Raw genomic sequence first — 21,809 nt, 5'->3', positions numbered from 1 at the left:
TGATAAAGTGGTGTTTGCACCTCTGGTTTGCCTCAAAAAAGGCATTTAACATGATCAAATCATCATGCGTAATCAAATTGCCATCAGATACAACCTTCAGAGACTATGTTCATTGGACAAAGCCCACAAGTGGTTAGACAGCAGCTGCAATCAAACAACTAAAAAGAGAAATGAAGTTTGAAGGATGACATCCATACCAGAAATTCATAGTTCTCGTCCATGACAAGATGAAAATTTGATCAGACTTAGTATATCAAAAGTTAACAAGCCAACTTGTCGGTTTTACAGTGACTTCAATTATCCAACTCAGGCTCTCCAGCCAAGTTCCTCCGGGTGTTTCATAAGACAGACAGACAGACAGGATATATTGGACTAACACTGGCCCTGCAAAAAACAAATACCCAGTACTATATCGGCTGGCTACTCAAGTTGATTCCTGCCACCAGCGCACCTGTAGAGAGAATCCCGGGGAGAGAATATTCAGCAGGGTGATAACGTCTGCAAAGATGTTGGAAATGATCATGTTCTTAAAATGTATTGACCATGTATTGCATGTACTCCAGCAAGAAGAAAACAAGCAAATTGCATACCAAATATATGAAAAAGATTTCTGAATGCTCGTCTTGAAAGAAATCCATTTACCTATGGAGAGAAGGGTTGCGCCCGTATGATGACGTTTAAAGGTCATCACACTTTCACTTTGACACAGGAGGTCGGTCGTTGCCTCACGGTTAATTGATCGGCGTGTGTGGCAACGAGTGATTTGGTCCAATAGCGGAATGGGTTTGATCTAGTGTTTTGCATGGACCAATGGGGACAGGCCTTTTAAGAAAGGTCGGCTTTTGTTATCACATTCATATCACAACGCATTCAGCCTTCATCCAAGACGGATCAGATTTTTATTTTGCGTATTTGATTTGATTGCTTTGTCATCATTGCCTGTAGGCTTAAGCTTAACAAGCCAAGGCAAAATAATAAGATCATCACGTACGAAATACAGCAATAGATTAACAATTCATCGTGAAATTTTCATCGACTGACTGATATTTACTACAAAAAGATCGATGAAAAATTGAAAAATCATCATGTTGATTGACGCAATCATTGTCAATCACGTGATCAGTAAAGTACGTGAATTTTACGATGGTGTCATACAGCTCCATTTATTGACTGCATTTCACGAGCTAAGTCATCGTAATTTGGCGAGTCTATCGTGAATATCAGCAAGTATGGGGAGAAGAAAAACAACAAAAAGAAACCAGTCTAGAGGTAGAGTTTTGACTACAATACGCACGGGTCGTGTGGAATCAGCGGCGACGGGAGATAGAGAAACACGATCGCAAGCAAGAGCGATCAATCAGTTGGTTCATGGACAGGACTTAATTAATCAACATGATCAAGCGGGCCATCGCAACAGGAACCAGTAGTACCAACAGTTCAAGTTGAAGTGCAAGATCAAGCGGCGATACCAGGGATTGAGCACGGTGAAGAGTCAGCACCGCAACCAGTAGCAATACCTGTGGTTCAACATCAACCGGCGATGGTACCAGTACAACAGAATCCAGCAGTACCAGCGCCTCAAGTCGAGCCGAGAATAGTAGTAGCAGACCAATTACTAGCAGGTAATTTCCAGAACAATATTGATCAGGTTAAGGGATCTAAAATGAGCGTTTATTGCGTTTCGACAGTATTTTTTGTGGGACATGAGAGCACCACATACCTATCGAATTGCATTCTGAATACTGAAGCATGTCTTTCTGATATCAAATAATTTTCATTTTTGAAAATCACAATATAATACAAATTTTATGACAAATTATAAAAATGTGATATTTTTCAAATTTTTGATATATAACAGTCCTCGAAGTAAATATATAAATCTAACGATATATTCTTAAAGTGTATGTAGCAGGGAGGAAAAGCCGACGGTCAATTGAAAATTTTGACCTTTCATATTGAAGATATAGATTTTTTTCCCAAAAAGACCTAATTTTTTTTGCTGTTTTGGGAAAAAAAATCCATATCTTCAATACGAAAGGTCAAAATTTTCAATTGATCGTCGGCATTTCATCCCACCTACATACACGTTAAATACAAATCATCAGATTTATAAAGTTTACTTCGAGTACTGTTAAATATCAAAAATATCAATTTTAATGATTTGCCATAAAATGTGTATTAGATTGCAATTTCAAAAACCAAAATTATTTGATATCAGAATAACATTCTTCGTATTCAGAATGCAATTCGATATGTCTGATGTGCTCTAATATCCCAAAATAAATACTGTCCAAACGTTCATACCCCAGCCCTTAATCAGGAAAATAGGCCAGTGATTGATTGGCAGAATGTCAATCAATATGAAAACAATAACAAAATTGCGACTCTACATTTCCGAATTTGAGCTAACCAGAAAAAGGCAATACAACACCTGTTTGTTTTTTTCATAATAAAACTAGTTGTATTAAATTAAACTACCGTATTGTTTGTAATAAACGCTCCCCTCTAATAAACGCCCCCTCAATTTTTGTGTGAAAAATTGACAAAATGCAAACATTTCCATGCCATATCGTGTAGGTAAGCTTAAAACTTGCATCAGTAATGGCAGTCACGATCGCTAAATTGCATGGAAAAAACCTATTTTGACTCAACTCCCATCCATTCATTGCCTAATTATGGTAAAATTTCACTAATTCCATGCACTTACAGGTGTAATTTTGTTGTATTTCCCACGAAATTGTAATTTTCAGTGGGCGCCGCCATCTTGTATGGTCCTAAATCCTCCTTTTAACAGGAGCACCATCGGAAATTGAACCCGATTTTAAGCTTTTTCACTGACAATTCACTTCCAATAAACGCCCCCCATTTGGAAAAATGCAACGCCCCCGGCGTTTATTACAAACAATACGGTATTAATTGTTCATTTTTAGATGGCACCCAATAAACTGGTGTTTGGGCCTCTGGTTTGCCTCAAAAAGGCATTTAACATTATAAAATCATCATGCGTAATCAAATTGCCATCAGATACAACCTTCAGAGACTATGTTCATTGGACAAAGCCCACAAGTGGTTAGACAGCAGCTGCAATCAAACAACTAAAAAGAGAGATGAAGTTTGGCGCTTGTTGCTCCTCAATGATCGCGCAATAATGCGTTCGCGTAATACACATGCGAGAACTAAGAACGCGATTCGGCGGCTTAGATGTTCGTGATGGTTTCATTCATTTAATACAACAGGGATGTCCTCACAAAAGTAACTTTATTTTTTTTTGAAAAAAGGCAGTTTTTCTCGCAAAAATTACATTAGAACTGAATAAGAATGAGAATAAAAAAATGCGCCGGCATCCACTACTCAAAATATTGGCCATCCCATCTATTATGGCACGATATTGGACAGGCAAAAGACAAAATCCTATCTTTTATTCTCTAATTAACTGTTCCATGGCTGAATCGGATGGCGGGCATCACAAAGAAACATTTGTTGAGACAGTGTCCTTGTGGTGGCAGTTTTGGACTCTTAAAGGAATCTTCATTAACTGTTCCATGGCTGAATCGGATTGCGGGCATCACAAAGAAACATTTGTTGAGAAAGTGTACCTTGTGGCAGCAGTTTTGGACTCTCACTAAAATATGCTTTGGGGAAGATGCTGTGAAATTTTGGACTAACATTGGCCTTGCCCATCAACTATGGATCAAGTCAACTTAACAATGAAAGTCTACTGTAAAAGTTGTAATTTTTGTTCATATAATTTTTCACACTTTTTGTACTAACCCAATTGATGTCAGTCTATTCCTGTCTGACACCCATCCAGGAGTTGACAACAGGAAATAAACCTGTTATGCCGAACAGCATTGCCAGTTTTAAAGACAATCAGGATGATGTTTGTACAGGAACTATAAGCAGCAATATTTGTTCACCTATTTTCCACAAATGGAGAGTTATTGAAATAGGTTGCTCTTTACATATTGATCCATTGCTGATTGATACCGGACAATGCATATCAAACACACTAACAATGATCATTCAGGTGGGAGTGAAACAAGACAAGACACATAATTTAAATATCAAAGCAGTCACAAGTAGACAATTTTTACCTAGAACGTACTCCTCATTCTACAAGGCGAGTAGGGATGAGGAAACATCTGTAACACAAACCTTTGCCATGTCCATGGAAGTTATATCTGTCTTTGATGCATAAACGAATGAACCAATTGTGTCTGACATATCTGATGACAGGATGATATCAACAACAGATTCGGAAAAAAGAACCTTTTTTATAAGTCGGAATAGAGGTCACGGTGACTCATTTCAGAATAAAGAACCTTTTTAAGATTTCGGAATGGAGAACCCTTTTTTCATATTCGGAATAGAGAACTTTTTTCATATTCGGAGTAGAGAACACGGTGGCTTATTTCGAATAAAGAACCTTCTTTTCGCTTTCGGAATAGAGAACCCATTTTTCATATTCAGAATAGAGAACCCTTTTTCATATTCGGAATAGAGAACCTTTTCTGTTTTTGGAATAGAGAACCTTCGTAATAGAGAACCTTTTAAAATTTTGGAATAGTGAACCTTTGGAATATTATTTATTTATTTATTTATTCTTTCTTTATTGAGGGTAATACTGCTTCAGTGACAAGCACTGCTTTTCAAGCAGGCCCTCATTGTATACATGTTATTGCAACAAAATATATTACGATACACAATGTTTACAAAAATAGCATACATAATATACTAGTATTACAAGTAAGTATAATGGTATCATCAAATACAAGAAAATTATAAATACCATGATTCAAAATACAGAATCTTCGGATACAGAATCTTCGGATTCAAAATAGCGAACCTTCGGAATAGCGAACCTTCGGAATAGCGATTGAGGAAGCCGAAAGAAACAGACAAGAAGACAAACAGTATTTTCAGTGTTCGGTTTTTGAACAACCATGCAATGATGGAAATGCATCCCGTATAATCATAGTAATTTGGATAATTGTAATTTTGTGATGGAATCATTACGAGGATATATATCGTTGATTCTACTTTTAGCTGAACAAAAGGTACGTCCACTTTAAATGTGCAAACGTTTTATTTGGTTGGTCCTATACCTATACATTCCCCTGAAATTTGGCGGGAAAAAACTTCTCCGCCTTTGAAGTCCGTAAAAGCCCCGACCTCAACTTCCTGCCCCCAGATATCCAATGGAGTGCAACTGACTTAATAATATTTAATTATCAGATAGGACTACTGATCGATGTAAGTAAATATTCAAGTATACCAAAATACCATCCATCAGATGAAACAAAATAAAGCTTTACAAGCACAGCAGGAAAACTAATTTACCCCTGGCGAGAAGTGGACGATCCCATTTGGGTGGGGTTTTGTACTTCCGGGTTTAGGTCATATCCAGCCATGTATTGTGTCTTGTTATGGTTTTGGCTTGACCAGGGATCCAATGGGATTCGCTGATTTTGCAAGATCTGGGTGCGCGATTGATTGTTATGATCATTGATGAATGACTATCCAACAAGTTGGCATCGTAAGAATATTTGGTTTTTCTTACAATGGTGTACATCAGTCATCAATAGTCAATACACCATACCATACTTGTTTGGCAGTGGAACCATTAAATTTGGTACGTTACATCACATATTTTATATAGAACTTGCTAGTCTGAGCTGAGTTTTAATTGATACAACTGACGTAAAAACTTAAAATATGCTACACGTACTGACAGAGCTTTACAACTTTACGAGTCATCATCCGATTCCGAGTTTCAAATTAATTCTGATAAACAAAAAGGATGGGGCGTCAAAGTTCTAGAAATAGATCGAGAGGCAGAGCAGGAAGAGGAAGAGGTAGAATGTAAATGATCTAAGGAACATGGACTCGTCATCTACGAACTTACAGACAGAAAGACAAACAAGATCACGAAACAATGGTGACCATGGTAACGCAATATACATTACAATGCAGCCTCGTGGTCGGGGTCGCCGGCAGCATTGGGCGCACCGCCAAAGGAGGAGGTGAGTCAAGATGGCGGAAATGATGGACAGAGAAACATCGAACCCATCGAACCAAACCAGCAGCATGACCAAGTGGACCAAGTGTTACAGGAACCAGCCCAAGGGCAGGGAGACCAGAGGCAGCATAATGGTGTACAGAATATAGATGGTATCAACATGCAGCCTCAAGCAGCGCAGGTGCAACTGAGAGCTATGGCTGATCACCTACTACAAGGTACATATTGTAATGCAATGAATGATAATAATGCCTTGCCAGTGCCAGTTCATACTAATGTAAATACATTGGCGAACAATGCGCATGTGAATGCAGTGCCAATGGGTAACAATAGCGCTCGTGTAGGTGATAGATTGGTCATTAATCCTACCAATCAAGAAAATACAATGGCTATGGCAAATATGAGTAATGTTGATAATGGAAATATGTTGAATAATAGCGTGCAAATTGGTCAAAGAAATAATATGAATGCAATGTTCAATACGGGGCATGTTGGGGGTGCAATGGCTGGGGCGAGGGCTGCAAATATAGGGCAATTGGGGTGTATCAGTAATGAGAATGTTGCAAGTGGGTCCGGGTTGAACACAAGTGCAAATGTGTTAACAGGGGCGATGCCCATGGGCCCAATTAACAATACCAATGCTAGTATATACTCATAACATTATGGGAGCAAATACAGGGATGATGAGTACTATAGTCTGAATACTAATACATCACAGATGGGCACAAATTTGGTATTACATGATGGTAATAGGATATCAGGTACTCCTGTTTTAGCACCATACATTGACATAAATCAACATCAGTGGGGGTTCACTCCACTTGACTCAGTGTGCAGTCCCCTAGGAAGTTCGGTGCCAGAGAGTATTAAAACAAAGATAATAAACGGGGAATATGTGGACTTGAGTACCCTATTAGAGAAAATTTCTGACCCGAGTAAACAATTCGATGACGAATGGGGCTAGACTCTATCAGTCAATACAAGTGGTGAAATACTATGGAAAAGTAGCAAAGTGAAAAAGGTCATAACATCTATACATGCGTGGACAAATGTATTTATAGTGTATAGCGCCATTTTTCTGGCAGCGCATCCAGGGCGTGTACAAGAGCTTTTGAAATACATTGATATAATTAGGACAGCTGCGCTCGCTTTGGGGGATGGGGTGGAGATCATATGATCAACACTTTCGTATGCAGCAGCAGTCACAACCTTCACGCACCTTCAGCTATTGGTGGAGGGTTTCGGCAGCTTGTACGAAAGAAAAATAAAAATTCAACAGAAAATAGACCTACTGTGGCTTTTATTATTATCAAACATGCGCAAAGCAAACAATTAAATAAACAAATGTCTAGTTCTAAATGCATTGATGCAGAATGTGTATTATGTAGCAATGTTTCCCAAATAACAAATTATATGTAGGGCCTAAGCGTCTGAAAACGCATAAAAAATGTAAAGAAGACAACAAAAAAGAAAAAAGAGAAAGAGAAAGAGAAAAAGAAGAGAAAAGAAAAGAAACGAATGTAATTATTCAAATACTAAAAAATATTTAACATGTTTAACTTCCTTTTAACCTGAATTGAGCGATAATAATTTAAAGATGTAGTTTATGGTTACTATAAGGGCCAGGCCAGATGGTGCACTAAATATACATGCATTTCTGAATGAAGAAATACTTTCATGGTACAGCATGGCATCACTAGTAGCTCTTGTTTTCTATATTACAGTGTTATTATCTACCCAGTACAGCTATTAAGGTGTGCCACATTAAGTCAACATTTTTTTGCATTATCGCATGTCATATATCTTGCTTTATGCCCCAAATTCATCATCAGATTTGCCTGTAAGAGCAAGTAATTTACTCAACTTAAATGTACAACTACATATTGTTTATAGAATGTTGTGTATCACAGTAAACTGCTTGCTTTTGTCTTTACAAATTTATAGGTCTACTCTCGCATAAAGGTGTATGAAAACGTGGACGTACCTGACATCATGCTAACATTAATGATACACGATTTGTTCCATGTTGGCACAAGGCTGCAGGCATCGCAACCGCTATAGTATGTTCCGCTTTTGATTGGCGACAAATCAGTTTTTCTTACTGCACACATCAATAAAGTCCCAACTTGCATATGAGTGCAAAAAAATTGTTATGTACAGGCTGTATCAAAATGTTTGGTACCGGCATCATTTTGGCGTTTATTGACAAGCCTGCTTCTTCAATTTGGAACATTAGATCCTCATGAAATGCACAGGATTTATAGTTTTATGACCTTTCATAACATTTATGGTAGCTCCTATGTTACATTTTGTTGTGGTAGTCTTATCCATAATAACTAGAAACTGATGGGTACCAATCATTTTGATATACACTGTACAAAGGCTGCCTTTTGCCATTTGACTAGCACACTGTGAGAGTGTCAAGTATGTGGGTGGTGGGATTTGAGATGCTTCCAGAAGCAACTTTAATCACCTCATGAACAATCTCAAACCCAATGCCATATAAGATAAACAATTTTCCAAGTTTTTGAATCCTCTGCAAGTGCAATTCCAAAATCTAACATGAGGCAGCTATTGTATTATGACTTTCTTGTGTATTTCAATTGATAATAATTTGTTTCCAGTCATTGACAAGTGCCTCACTTACTGATGCTACAGATAGTCTAGAGGTTGTCAATACAGACTATTCACCAACTGTCAATGTACCTGTGCTTTGTATGCTATCAATTCTTGCATATTCATGAGGAGCCGATCGCTCAATAGTGCAGGTCTAATAATCACGCCAGCATTGATGTTGTCAATGTTGCATCTATAAACTAATACAGACTATTCACCAACAGTCAATGTACCTGTGCTTTGTATGCTGTCAATTCTTGCATATGAATGAGGGCCGATCGCTCAATAGTGCAGCCGGTATTGAGGTTGTCAATGTTGCATCTAAAGACTAATACAGACTATTTACCAACAGTCAATGTACCTGTGTTTTGTATGCTGCAAATTCTCGCATATTCATGAGGGCTGATCGTCGATTGTGCATGCCCAACAATCATGCTAGCAATGCGTGCCTGCGCGTATACGCGACAGAGTGTTGTACCATCTTTGTGAAAGACCATAAAAATATGCGGTATATGCATAGGAGCTTTGTCTGTTGCACGGAACGATCAGCCCTCATTATCGGGTGATGCTGGGACGTTGGTTGTTTATCCATGGTTGCATCACAGGGCGGCCATCTTCTAAGTACACCAGGAATACAATAGCTTCACCTAGTGCACATCGTTTAATCCATTATAGCAGCTCATAGCATGGTGAATGTACTGTGGTCCTGGTATACAGATCCACTTGGTTCAAAGATGGCAATATGCCCACCACCTCTAGCATTAGACCAACGACATACCATTTTGAAATTGTGTCGCTTGTTTCATATGCCAACTGGTTCATATGTGACACGATCTGGTCCATGGGGGCCAAAGGAAGCATTTTTGAAAATTGAGTTACTGTAGTTATTATATTAAACATACAATAGGCTATCATTTACTGAAAACACCAAAGGTCTAGCGTACTTGGTTCTAAAGTTTTTTGATGTCTATTTTCTTATGTATTTTATTGTTTTTTACTCCATATTTTTGCCTCTATCTCAGTTTCAAATTTGCCGCCTTTGGCCCCCATGGACCAGATCGTGTCACATATATACAAATTTATAAAATTTATAAAACCATATAAATCAACAACTTTGATTTAATACAGGCCTTATCATTGTTGTGACACTGTCATCACTTCTTGAGATCATCTTTTCGATTTCCTTTGTTGTTTCTCCATCTTTTTCCTGTTCCATGTCCTCACTGCTCGGCGATGCCTTTTGCGAAATCCCTGACACAAATCAAGTGAAGAAAAAAGTATGTAAATAAAACAGGGAAATCTTTGCATAACACTTATGGAAGGCAAAATAGTGTACCCACTAGATTATTCTGCCTGCACACTGCAAACTTTGATTTCAAGCTTGTGCTTGTTTGTAATCTGTGTGTAAGGCGGTGTGCCGATAACACACTGTAGGTTTAAAGATGCAAATTATTACCAAATGTTTGCTGATAAATGCTGACATGGTATATCGAAAGGAGACACTTTTGGGCAGGATCGTAAATTGAGAAATAGCAAAAAATTACTGTCTCAAATAAACTCAATCTCTTCGCTAAGTAATGTCCAATTTCATTGAAGAAAACTGCATTGTGGAGCAAAACATCTCTTTATTTAAGATATGAAAAACACTCAAAATTGATAACCTGCCCAAAAGTGTCTCTTTTGGATATACCACGTCACATTTAACCCCATGAGAACTACCTGCCGATTGGCCAAAAAGAAGTTTTCATTATCAATTGGACCAATCAGCAACATTGTTAGAATAACTTCACTACGCAAAAAAGTTGAGGTGAAGTATTTGCAAAGCTCCATTCTGATTGGTGATTAAAGTGAAGATATCATGTAAATGACCAATCAGAGGCAATGTTAGATCGGCAGGTAGTCCTCAGGGGGTTAAGTCTCCATGACTGACAATCCAATATGGCAGATTTATCAGAGTGTTCTCCACAGAGCTATTCCAGGTCTGGACTCAGTATGTCCAAAAACACACCTGATGGTTATGCTAAAAGCACTGCTCAATTATTTTTTTACTTTAAGTTTTTTCCCAGCAGTACTATTCACCAGTGAAGAGGTTACGCAACTCCCTGGTAATTGGATGCACCTATTGGAATAATGGTGAATGCGGCAGACATATCTATGTGACGGTTATTTTGATCATGATTCTGGACTCAAAAGCATGATGCTGTTGACAATCCAGTGGTAATTGGATTACACATAAATAGTGTGATACATTTGCTCTTCTGTTACTATTAGATAAACACAAATTGGATTTCTTTTAATTTATTTTAAATCTAAGTCAATATTCATATGCAATTAAATTTATATGTAATCAAAATATATGTAATCAAGTAATTGTTTTCATCTTTATGATTATCATTATGATTATCATTTTTTTTTTCATTGTTTACATATATCAACTATCATATGATTTGGTTCAGGGTTGGCGCAATTTAAATCACAATTTAAATCAATTGATTTAAATCACAATTTAAATCAAATGATTTTTTTTAATCATTGATTTTTATTATTTTTTTAGTTTTTACTATTTTTGATCAATTTAAGTTAATTTCTATCTTGAATTGCCTGTTTTACTTCATTTGTAATGTTTCTACACCTTTTGGATACAATTAAATACCTCTATGATGTCATTTTATCTATTGCTAAAAAATCATTTTCAAGGTGCAGAAAATTTTTTCTTTGAAATTTTCACATCTGAAAACATGTTTTGATTTTTTGTAAATACCTGATAGGATTGTGCATATGTCTAGCATTCCACTGGTCTCTTTAGACTTTTTCATGGGGTATAGTAGTTCTTGGGATAAAAAAAATATCAAAAAAAATCGATTTAAATCAAAAAATCCTTATCATTCTAGTCTTGCATAAACTTACTGCTTTTAACTCCTCATTCTTTTCTTTCATCTTCTCCTGTCGGTGGGCAGCATTAGGTACATTGAAGAACCACACTGGACCTTCTGGAAATTCATACGGAATAAACACATACCAAATTTAGTGATAGTGATGTAATGGTATAGTGCTATAACCACAAGAGGGGATGGACTACCACCTCATCCCCTCAGAAAAATTATTGGGACATAAAAAATGAATGAAAATGGACATTCCAGTTGAAATCCATACATCCCCTATGAAAGACATGACCTTAACCTCCCACACAGGGGATGTAGATTTCAATTGGAGTCATCAATTCAGGTGACCCAATTTGAAAGCATACTCCCTGTGTGGGAGATCAAGGTTGTGTCTTACATAGGGGGTGTATGGATTTCAACTGGAATAGCCCAATTTCAGTTAAATCAGCCCTTTTTTATCCCTCTTTTCAGTTTACCAAAGCTATAATTAGAAGACTGAAGGTTTCAGTCGCAACGTCGGTTCGTCCGTCAAAAATAGGTATGTCTGGTTGACCAGATTTAAATCAAATCTTAATTTCAACATACCCAGATGAATGAGAGTCTACACAGTTTACCAAAGCTATAGTTACACAGTAACAACATATTTCCATCTTATCACATGTGCATGTGTGTGTGCGTGTGCCAGCGCTTTTGAGTGAATGCTCACAATATGAAGCTGTGCCCAAAAAAATTCATACAGACATCACTGACTGCACTATACGCTGTCGAAGTTAAGTAATAATCGGATTAACTACCATAGCAATACTGCCCTCCCATGACAAAAGGAAGTATGGGAGGGCAGAATAGATGAGTACAATTTTTGAATAGATTGTTCTGCACTACAAGCAGGTTGCAATCATCATCTGTGTATGCCTGCAATCATAGATTGAATACAATACCGGCGTTTTCAGACATACTAATCTTACAGGTGCTGGTGATTAGCATTTCTTTGACATCTATGGTTCAATGCATCGGTACCGTGTGAATATTGTAGTGCAGGGCGATCTATTAGAAAATTGTATTCATCTATTGTTATGGTAGTTAATCCTGTTACATCATCACTTCGACTGTGTATAGCTTAGTGTCATTTCGAATTTGGTAGTAGCGTTAAACACTTTTTTTGGACCAAATTTGAAGCGATATGAGTTATAGATTTAAAATGCTATATAAACCTTGTGCACAGTGTATACATGCTGATCTGCCATAGCTACAGAGGGTTTAGATTTCTAATGGAGTCACCCATTCAGGTAACACACATTTGATATTCACACTCCCTGTGTGGAAGATTAAGGTCATGTCTTCCATAGAGGGTGTATGGATTTCAGCTGGAATAGCCTGACCACAAGTTAAAATCTATACTTCTTCTTTAGGTAAATAAAACTCCACTGAAATAGCTTCAAGACAATACACCAATAAAAAAATAAAATAAATTTTGGTATTTATATACAGTGCCTTTCACATTTATTCTGCTGTCGTTAGAATATGTCGGCTGCCATACAATGCACAAGGCATGCTCATACCTTTGGGTGGTACTCAATGGACAATATTCATAACAGCTCCCCATTTCACCCCTGGGTAGAGAGAGGTAAAGTTGTTTTCTTTAAACTTCCGTGGTCCGAGCTGTGCGCCAAGTGTCTACGAGCGTACACACAGAAAAAATAAGCAATCACGCTGATTGGCTGATCAACGCACTTGACAACAAGTCGGTTGACCCATTGGTTGTTAGTTCGGCGCGTAGTAGGCGACCTTGTCACTTTTACGCGATCGCAATTCACTAGCGCGTACCCCGACCACGGAAGTTTTAAAAAAAAACTTTAAGTAAGGTGAAGCGCCTTGCACAAAAGCAAAACACGATGTCACCGCCGGGGCCCGAACTCGCAATCCGCTGTGCCACCGTGCCCCCAAATATATTACCTTTTAATCTGATGTCATCTTCTTGAAAGAAAAACTTTTGAGAAGGAATCTGGTCTCCAGCTTTGTTATCATCAGTGGTGTCAGCACTCCTAGAAAAGATAAATATTTACAAGAACATCTTGAATTACTGTCAAGCACCAGGCATCACTCTGAATATAGCAGCCAAGCCAAGTCTAAAAATTTAAATTAATGAATGCGCGTGCGCCACACCGCTCAGCGGCAAGGTAGTATGAAACCAGCATTACTGAGTCTCCAAACAAAGTCTCCAAATATGTAACAGGTGAAATCTGATTTGCTGCATGGTCGTATGTGATTGAGCCAATTTGGTCCTATCGTCCTTTATTGGATCTAAGATCCCACTACTCATCGTGAAGGAATATACCTCATAACTAAAAACATGTTAAAACGTCATCTATAAACATATCTAGTTGTAAACAAATGCCTGGGACAAAATGCAGTATGCATGCATTCCACAAAAATTAAATTATTTGCATGTTTAACAAATAAACCGATGCATGCAGTTATACAAAGAGTATTGTAAGACCTATCTATTGTACTGGTATATTGACTGCTGTTTTGTGTCTCACTTGTAAGACCAGCTTTTGGCACAACTTCACAAGCAAGTTTGCAACTCGTCATAATCTTTAAAGTTGATGTTTTACGGTGTATAATTAGTACAAATTGCCATACCGTTTCTTGGATGCAGTCGCAGAATGTTGGTCTTCTTTTTCGGCATCATCTACATCTTCCTGTTCACTGTCACTGCTATCGTATGTAAATTTCTTTGGTTTCCACATCAAATCCAGAGTGTTGAGAGGAGTAGCGCCAGAGTCATTGATATCATCATCAGGAGGTTGATCTGACAAATGAAAAAAAAAATGGATTGTATTCTTCTTTATACGTAAAAATAATTTGCTAGCGATGGAGAGTGAGTTTCAAATGGAGCTGCTAATGTGTTAATTCCATTTGAAATTCATACTCCCCCTGTGGAAGATATTTCCAAAATCTTCCACAGGGGTAGTGTGAATTTCAAATGGAATAGCCCATTTTGGAAACTTATTCAAGAACATTTGGTTTCTACAGGAAATGATTAAGAGTAAACACAAAAAATGTATGTCAATTCTAGCTACAATTCTAAGTTCAATTCATGATAAATTAACTATTTGTCCCACCAAAAATTTGGGTAGGTCGGTCAGCAATGTTTTTTTAAAAATATTTTTGTACACACATTTTAAGCCGTAAATTGCGTATGATAAAGGCCTCGTTACTTTTGTTTCTTTTTTTTTTTAATTAATATTTTATTTTTTTAAATGTTTTTGCAAGAAAAATAAGAAAAAAGTCTAGGGTCGGGCCTATTTTTAGGGTCGGTCGGCTTACGCCAATCAAACAATGTTTTTTAGGCCTTAGTGCTTACCATCTTCATTTTCATCATCATCTTGTGAGAAAAAAGTAAATGTTGTCTTGTCAGTCTTGTCATCACCATGAGCAGCCCCACCGCTACTGCTGCTGAATACATCTTTCAGCGATGTACTGACTTCGTAGAACGTTTCTTTAGACACCTCAGGTGCTGGCTGCTCCTCTCTTTGCATCGTATTCGTACCATCACTAATAACAAAAACAAATGTAGCACAAAAACTTGAAATCTTGAAATTTGAAAATGTTGAATTTTGCCTAAATTAATTCATTACCTGGATGAGTCAACTAGGCTTTTCCATTTGAAATCTATACACCCCCTATGGAAGACATGACATTAGGGCACGGTGGCTCAGTGGTTACGGCCTTGGACTCATAATCTGAGAGCTTGCTTGACGTGCGTGGGTTCGAGTCCCCGTCCCGCCACCGTGTTGCGCCCTTGGGCAAGGCGCTTTGTCTCGCTTGCCTCACCCCACCCAGGTGCAATGGGAAGCTGTTAGGTAGTCACAGTCATTGTACTGATGAACCCTGCGCCATTTGTAGGCAGCAAACATGGTTCCGACATATTCTAAAAACGGCGGAATAAATGTAAAGCGCTTTGAGGCTGTTTACGGCATAAAGCGCTATATAAATATCTACATTTATTTACATTTATTTATTAATCTTCATCTAACACACAGTGGTGTAGATTTCAATGAAATTATAGTTGTATGAATAAAAGTAGATGATTTCAATGACTGCACCTATTCAGATAATCCCATGTGAAATTCACACTCCCTGTGGGAAAGATTATGGCCACGGGTTGTATGGATTTCAACTGGAATAGGCCACTGTATGCAATAGAAGCAAAGAGATTATACCCAATGAGTATCAACTCAATATTGCACCATGCTGAACATTATGGTAAATCCACCATTTTAATTTGTTGCTCATGGAGGGTAAATAGTGTACCTCCAGCATTTACCAGTATGAGTCTGAAATTGAACAATAATTTGCATCTTCAATCTTGAGTGTTACAGTGGTTTGTACATGCAGTGGTGAGCACACAGTTTTGGGGAACAAAGTGTTACATGCAGAACGCAAGCAACCACCCACTTTGAATCAAAATTGGCCGGTTACGCTATTTTGCCTCCATACGCGACACTGCAGACTCTGTACTCTTTGAGTAATAGGGAGACTATGAACAGACCACAGAAGATCATTTATATTATTTATTACTTTGCTATTCACCACTTTGCTTAACAAAAGGGATGTAACAAGAGGGAGGAGGGAGCTGTTCATCTGACAAAGAAATAGTGCAGTAATTTTTTATTCCAATCACACAATTTTCTTAAATCTTACCCATCTGCTTCTGTCGACTCTGGCTCTGCATCTTTCTGCTCAAATTTACTGTGTTCCTCCTTGCTAGGATCATAATGTAAGGCACTCAGATCTCTGAAAACACAAAGAATATGTGCAGAAAGAATTGAAGGTTGCATTAATTACATCTACCTAGTCACTTTTGGCTAGCAGCCCTACAGATAATACTACCCAGGCTATAGCGCGTCTCGTCTCGAGTTGAAAGTAACGTCATATTATATGTTGCAGTAGCAGATTAGAATCAGTACATTTACATGGTTGTGTTGCCAGCATATGGACAAATTGCCCTTTTACGCACAGGATTAGGTTAGAGCGCACAATTTGAATCTGCCACTGCGAAAATCAACATGCCGTTACTTGATGAGACAGACTATAGTACTAGCTAGTATGATTTACCCAGTATACCCAGCATACTTTCGAGGTCCATTTACTTGCATTGCTTGGTCTATTTATAAAACAGGGAAAATCTGTTCCAACTGACAAGCGGGGAACCAAAGGATGAATCCAAATGTGTCACACAAGCAATGGATAAAATCAAAAACAGGGAAAATATGACACAACAATCAATGGGGGAGTAACACAAAACATATAAACAAAGCTAAAAACCAGACAATTTGAAAAGACAAAACATTTCTTTTTCAAGGAATAAAATAAGAGACCTGCTCTCAATATAGTGAAGACCAGCTCTGATCATAAAAAGGAAAAGATAAAAAGCTGCATTTTTTCTTTTTCTTTTTAAAATCAGAGCTAGCAGTTAACATTCAGTGTTCATTCAAAGCAAATTCTTACTGTAATCATATCTGATATCAACTCACTTAAAAGCATTCCTTGAATTATTGACAGGTTTAGTCTTTGCCATGGCACGTGTGCCGACAATCTTCTCCAAGATGGCCAGTGATCGCTTCTTCTCCTCCTGCAAATTCTCATCTTCAGAATCAACCTCTGCTTTGCCCTCTTGCTTATCCTCGGAATCCATGTTTTCTGAAAAGGGAAAATTCAAATGATGCAGGAAGTTTCAAATAGGAAAATAGCAACAATGGTAAACACATGCTCACTGGGCTATTCCATAAATTAAAGGCACCCCCCCCCCCCCCTCCAAAGAAGATATGGGATTCTCAGAATTTTTCACCATTTTTGCTCTGGTAATTATTTTCACAACCCTAAAGAAGAAATGGGAATTTCCAAGAAAAAGACACCTTTTTATTTTAGGCTTGGGAATTCCCAAAAATTTTGGCACAAATATGCCTGTCTTCTTTAGGGACACTGGGAATTCCCAATTTTGTAATCATTTTATTGTCAAAATGGGAATTCCCATTTTTTGGGGATAAAATTTTTGGTACAAACTTACACGTCACATGTCTTCTTGGGGGGGTGCTATTAATTTCTGAAATAGCCCAATAGACACTGACTTCTTTCTTACGTCATAAAAAAGGTTGTACTAGAACCTTTTCTGACCGACCCAATATCAGATAATCTAGAGAGGTTTTTCCTGTTCCATATTTGAATTTTCATATTGTTGGTATAAAAATCACAAGATGTCTTTCATGTTTGTAATTTGTACCACACAAGACTGATGATGGATTCCAAAAACAAGCCTGACAAACCGTATCAATCATCGATTACCATCATTTTTTGCATTCTGTTAATAACGTCTGTGGCAACATTTTTTTTTTAATCGACCACCCCTGATTTTGGAGCATGAAAGAGCAATTCAACTGTTTGCCTTTAAGTAAACTGGCCTCAAAAAGAAACTTATAATTTTTCACAAGGTCATATCTTAAAATCCTCTCCATAAAAATGAACAAAAATTGCACACCGGATTACTTCAATACTATACTCTAAACACATGTCAGTAACCAAGCAGTTGTCCAACTGACACAACAGCAAAATGCACTGATATGGAACACCTTCCTGGACCAAAATTCATAGCCCAACAGATTTCTTTTGTTGGGTTCCAATTATTCGCCTGTACATGAACAAAAATTACACACAGGATAACTTCAATACTATACTCTAAACACATGTCAGTAACCAAGCAGTTGTCCAACTGACACAACAGTAAAATGCACTGACACAGAACAGCTTCCGGGACCGCATTCACAGTTACTGGTTACTGACATGTGTTTAGAGTAGAGTATTGAAGTAATCCTAATGCAATATTTGTGTGCAATTTCATGGAGAGGATTTTAAGATATGACCTTGTGCAAAATTATAAGTTTCTTTTTGAGGCCAGTTTATAATAGGATGGTCAAATTTCAGCACATGCTATGTCCACCATGGCTGAATGATTATCTGGACCCCCCCCCCACCTATGAAATTTCATATCAATAATTTAATCCCTTTTGCATTAAGAGGCGAAATGTGCCATTTGAGAGCTGACGAAATATTCTGTGTATAAAAGTGGGCTAACCCACTTTACATTTTGGCTTACAAAATCCAAATAAACCATCTTAAATATTTTGTAGTACACTTGTGTTTTTTAATGTTCTATATGTCAATATTTTGGGCCTAATGATGCTTAACTTTTCATAGTTAAGTGCACTCAGAGTTTTAAGCTAAGCTTACCTTCATCTATAAATCTTGTGTCCATCTTGAACCGATCATCCCCTCCAAAACGAGACTGAAGTTTCATCAGCTAATGGAAGAAAGCAGAAGGAAAAAAATTAGAAATATCAATTAGAAATAATCAATATATCACTTGCATGTGTTTGTTCCTTCCTTGAGTTTGACTTTGTGGATGTTGCAACAGTAAAATATAAATATCAAATCAGAATTACCTTATTTCCTCGAATAGTGGCTCCCTTCAATTAAACGCCCCCACTACTGTTTTAAACCAAGATGTTTAAAAAATGTTGATATTTCCATGGTCGCTAATAGTTGGCAAAAATCTGACGGTAAACCCGGAAGTGAACAAGAAGTCATCATTCTTCAGTTAATAATTTGCCATTTCAGGGTGAGTTTTAAGCTTACCCAATGATGATTTTAACAGGAATTCATAACCTCATTAATATATGCGAAGCCTGTGATCCAATCAAAAGAAATTGATTGCCTGACCGCGCACTAATTGCGGGTCATTAATAACTCACAATGACTCCTGACGATGATTTCTGTGTGCGCGTATAAGCTAAGCGTTATTGTAACACACAAGCCTACGCGATGCTGTCGCGCTTCTGTGATTGGTAGCTCTTGTTGTCGAATGTTAAATTCTTTTTTTTGTAGGGTAGGTTACAACAATAATTAAAACTGGTTATATTTAACAGCGTTTTATGACACAAAATAACATAAAATGCCATTTTGATTTGTTCAAAATATTAGATACGACGGTAATGAATGACAATAATAACTTTGCACCATCTATTTTGAGTTCACAGTGTGAAATTGTTGGGTTTTGTTTTAGGCCTCGGTATTTTTCCTCAGGAGCTACCGCCACACAAACAAGCAGGAAGTTCAAGCTCCCGAGGAAAAATACCTCAGCCCAAAACAAAACCCTCCGATTTCACACAATGACCTCAAAATAGATGGTGCGCAGTTATTATTGTCTAATTATCATTCTAACAATGACCTCCAATAAGCCATGTCTTCCACAGTGGGTATGGATTTCAACTGGAATAGCCCATTGCTGAACTTATAGTTTATAGTATGCATTTCCTTATTTGTTTACCTTAGCACCAGATTTGCCTTCATATTGTGGCTGATCAAACTGGAAGACATCTTCTTTCTTCTCCATACCATCATCATTTCCCTCATCATCGCTGTCAAATAGTTGCAGCCCGCCTTTTTTCTTGGACGGATCACTCTGCATAAAAAGATGGAATAATACCACAATAATATGGGATGCCATAGGGATGCAGTAATTACTTTAAATCTTTCAAATGTTGGTTAATTGAGATAATTCATGCCATTATCATCACTATCAATACACCATCAAGTAAGATTTGGAATTACTTGGTAATCTAGGTCCCAAAATTTGAGTAGGATTGAATCTTTCCCTAGAGAAGTCCTTTTCTGAGCTTTCATCTAATACCAAAATATACATTTTGATGAGGTAAATTGGAAAGATGTAGTGTTATAACAAGTCACAACTTGAGACTTGAGTGATATTCAGTGCTTGCAGGCCTTGCCCGCATTGAAGTTGTACAGTGACTTTGACTTGACTTGAGCCAAAATTAGGTAAAATGACTTGACCCGAGTTTTTGGTGACTTGTTACAACACTAGGAGGACTGTTACTTGAATAATTGGGTTACATTCAAATTAGGTCAAATGCTCTTAAATGGGTCAAATCCCATCCCATTCTATACTATAGGCAAAATATCTAATTCACAACAATGAGAGAATGTACCTTCTGCGTATTGTCGCGTTAGCATACTTTTTGTGGAATAACACAACAGCACCACCAAAGACCGTGATTGGACAATTCTCAAAAGATGTGTTTGCGCCGTAAGCATATGGCTTTGCGTAGTACGCTCGATGCAAACATCTGGCTTTCATGATTGAGAATTAGTTACTTTGCATATATACCAGGTGTGTTGAAAAGTACCTACAAGATTAAGTTCAATATATATATAATGGATCATTCTATCACTTTTATTATCACATATTAAATAAACTTTCCGATACCTTTTCACTGCACTCTTTTTCTTCTATCTTCTCCCGTTGGTCACCATCGTCATCTTCAGAGTCATCAGAATCAAAGCGGAAGTGCTTCCCAGGAGCAGGGGCATCTTTTGAATCCTGCAAAAACAGCAATGATTCCACTTAAAATCCACACTCCCCCTGTGGAACCACAGGGGAGTATGAAATTCAAATGGAATTAGCACATTCGTTAGCTACATTTGAATGTCATACACCCTTTGAGAAAGATTCAATCTGAATCTTCCATAGAGTTAATGTGCTAATACCATTTTAAATTATTACTCCCCCTGTGGAAGATATTTTCAAAATCTTCCACAGGGGAGTGGACTTTAAATGGAACAGCCAATTATTCATATTCTTTTATATATCATGTACAACATCCTGTGACACTTGATAATTCATTATAAGTCTGCAAGATGTCACATTCGTTAGCTCCATTCAAATGTCATACACCCTTTGAAATGATTCAACCTGAATAACACACAAAAGGTTTTTTTTTGGCCTTATGAAGCTTCAAAGGCACACTCCCATCCTAAACAGCCCTCGAATTAACCCACAGCACCCATGGCATTTTGCCATGGGTGCCCATCCCAACTGCCGTAATGCCCTCAAAATATGTCCTTCACCCAAGGCAGTCACTAGCCGTGCCCACTAATGAAGTTGCCGTCGGTGCCCCAGCCCTGCCTCTTCATTATAAAATCATCTATCTATGTTTGTGTGTGTTTTCTTCACTTTTGAGATATTGCCTTGGTGCCCTTTTCAAATTTTCAACAGTTGCCATGATGCCCTCTTGAAATATTACAAACTGCTGTGCCTTTTCAGTGAAAATACAAGGCAATTATCAACTTGCCCTAAAAAAGTTGCTCAGATCCTTAATTCGAGGGCTGATCCTAAAATAAATATGTACCTTACAATTTGTGGTTCTAAGCTTCAT

General features: G+C 37.6%; 1 protein-coding gene across 1 annotated transcript in view; it reads right to left on the bottom strand.

Annotated features, from left to right (window-relative positions):
- Nucleotides 1-7,302: 7,302 nt before the first annotated feature.
- Nucleotides 7,303-21,809, bottom strand: part of LOC140147831 (nucleolar protein 8-like) — a 34,592-nt gene continuing 20,085 nt past the window's right edge. The window contains exons 7-16 of the mRNA XM_072169585.1: nt 20,861-20,974; nt 19,904-20,038; nt 18,808-18,877; nt 17,058-17,223; nt 16,225-16,317; nt 14,885-15,075; nt 14,161-14,329; nt 13,471-13,559; nt 11,543-11,625; nt 7,303-9,886 (exon numbers count right to left, since the gene is read on the bottom strand). Of these exons, the coding sequence (XP_072025686.1) occupies nt 9,803-9,886; nt 11,543-11,625; nt 13,471-13,559; nt 14,161-14,329; nt 14,885-15,075; nt 16,225-16,317; nt 17,058-17,223; nt 18,808-18,877; nt 19,904-20,038; nt 20,861-20,974 (1,194 nt within the window). The 3' untranslated portion in view covers nt 7,303-9,802. The remainder of the gene's footprint in view (nt 9,887-11,542; nt 11,626-13,470; nt 13,560-14,160; nt 14,330-14,884; nt 15,076-16,224; nt 16,318-17,057; nt 17,224-18,807; nt 18,878-19,903; nt 20,039-20,860; nt 20,975-21,809) is intronic.

This window comes from Amphiura filiformis, chromosome 3 (assembly GCF_039555335.1).
Source record: "Amphiura filiformis chromosome 3, Afil_fr2py, whole genome shotgun sequence".
Lineage (NCBI taxonomy): Eukaryota > Metazoa > Echinodermata > Ophiuroidea > Amphilepidida > Amphiuridae > Amphiura > Amphiura filiformis.
The sequence above is the reverse complement of the archived record's forward strand: the minus strand, read 5'-3'. Positions and strand labels throughout refer to the sequence as shown.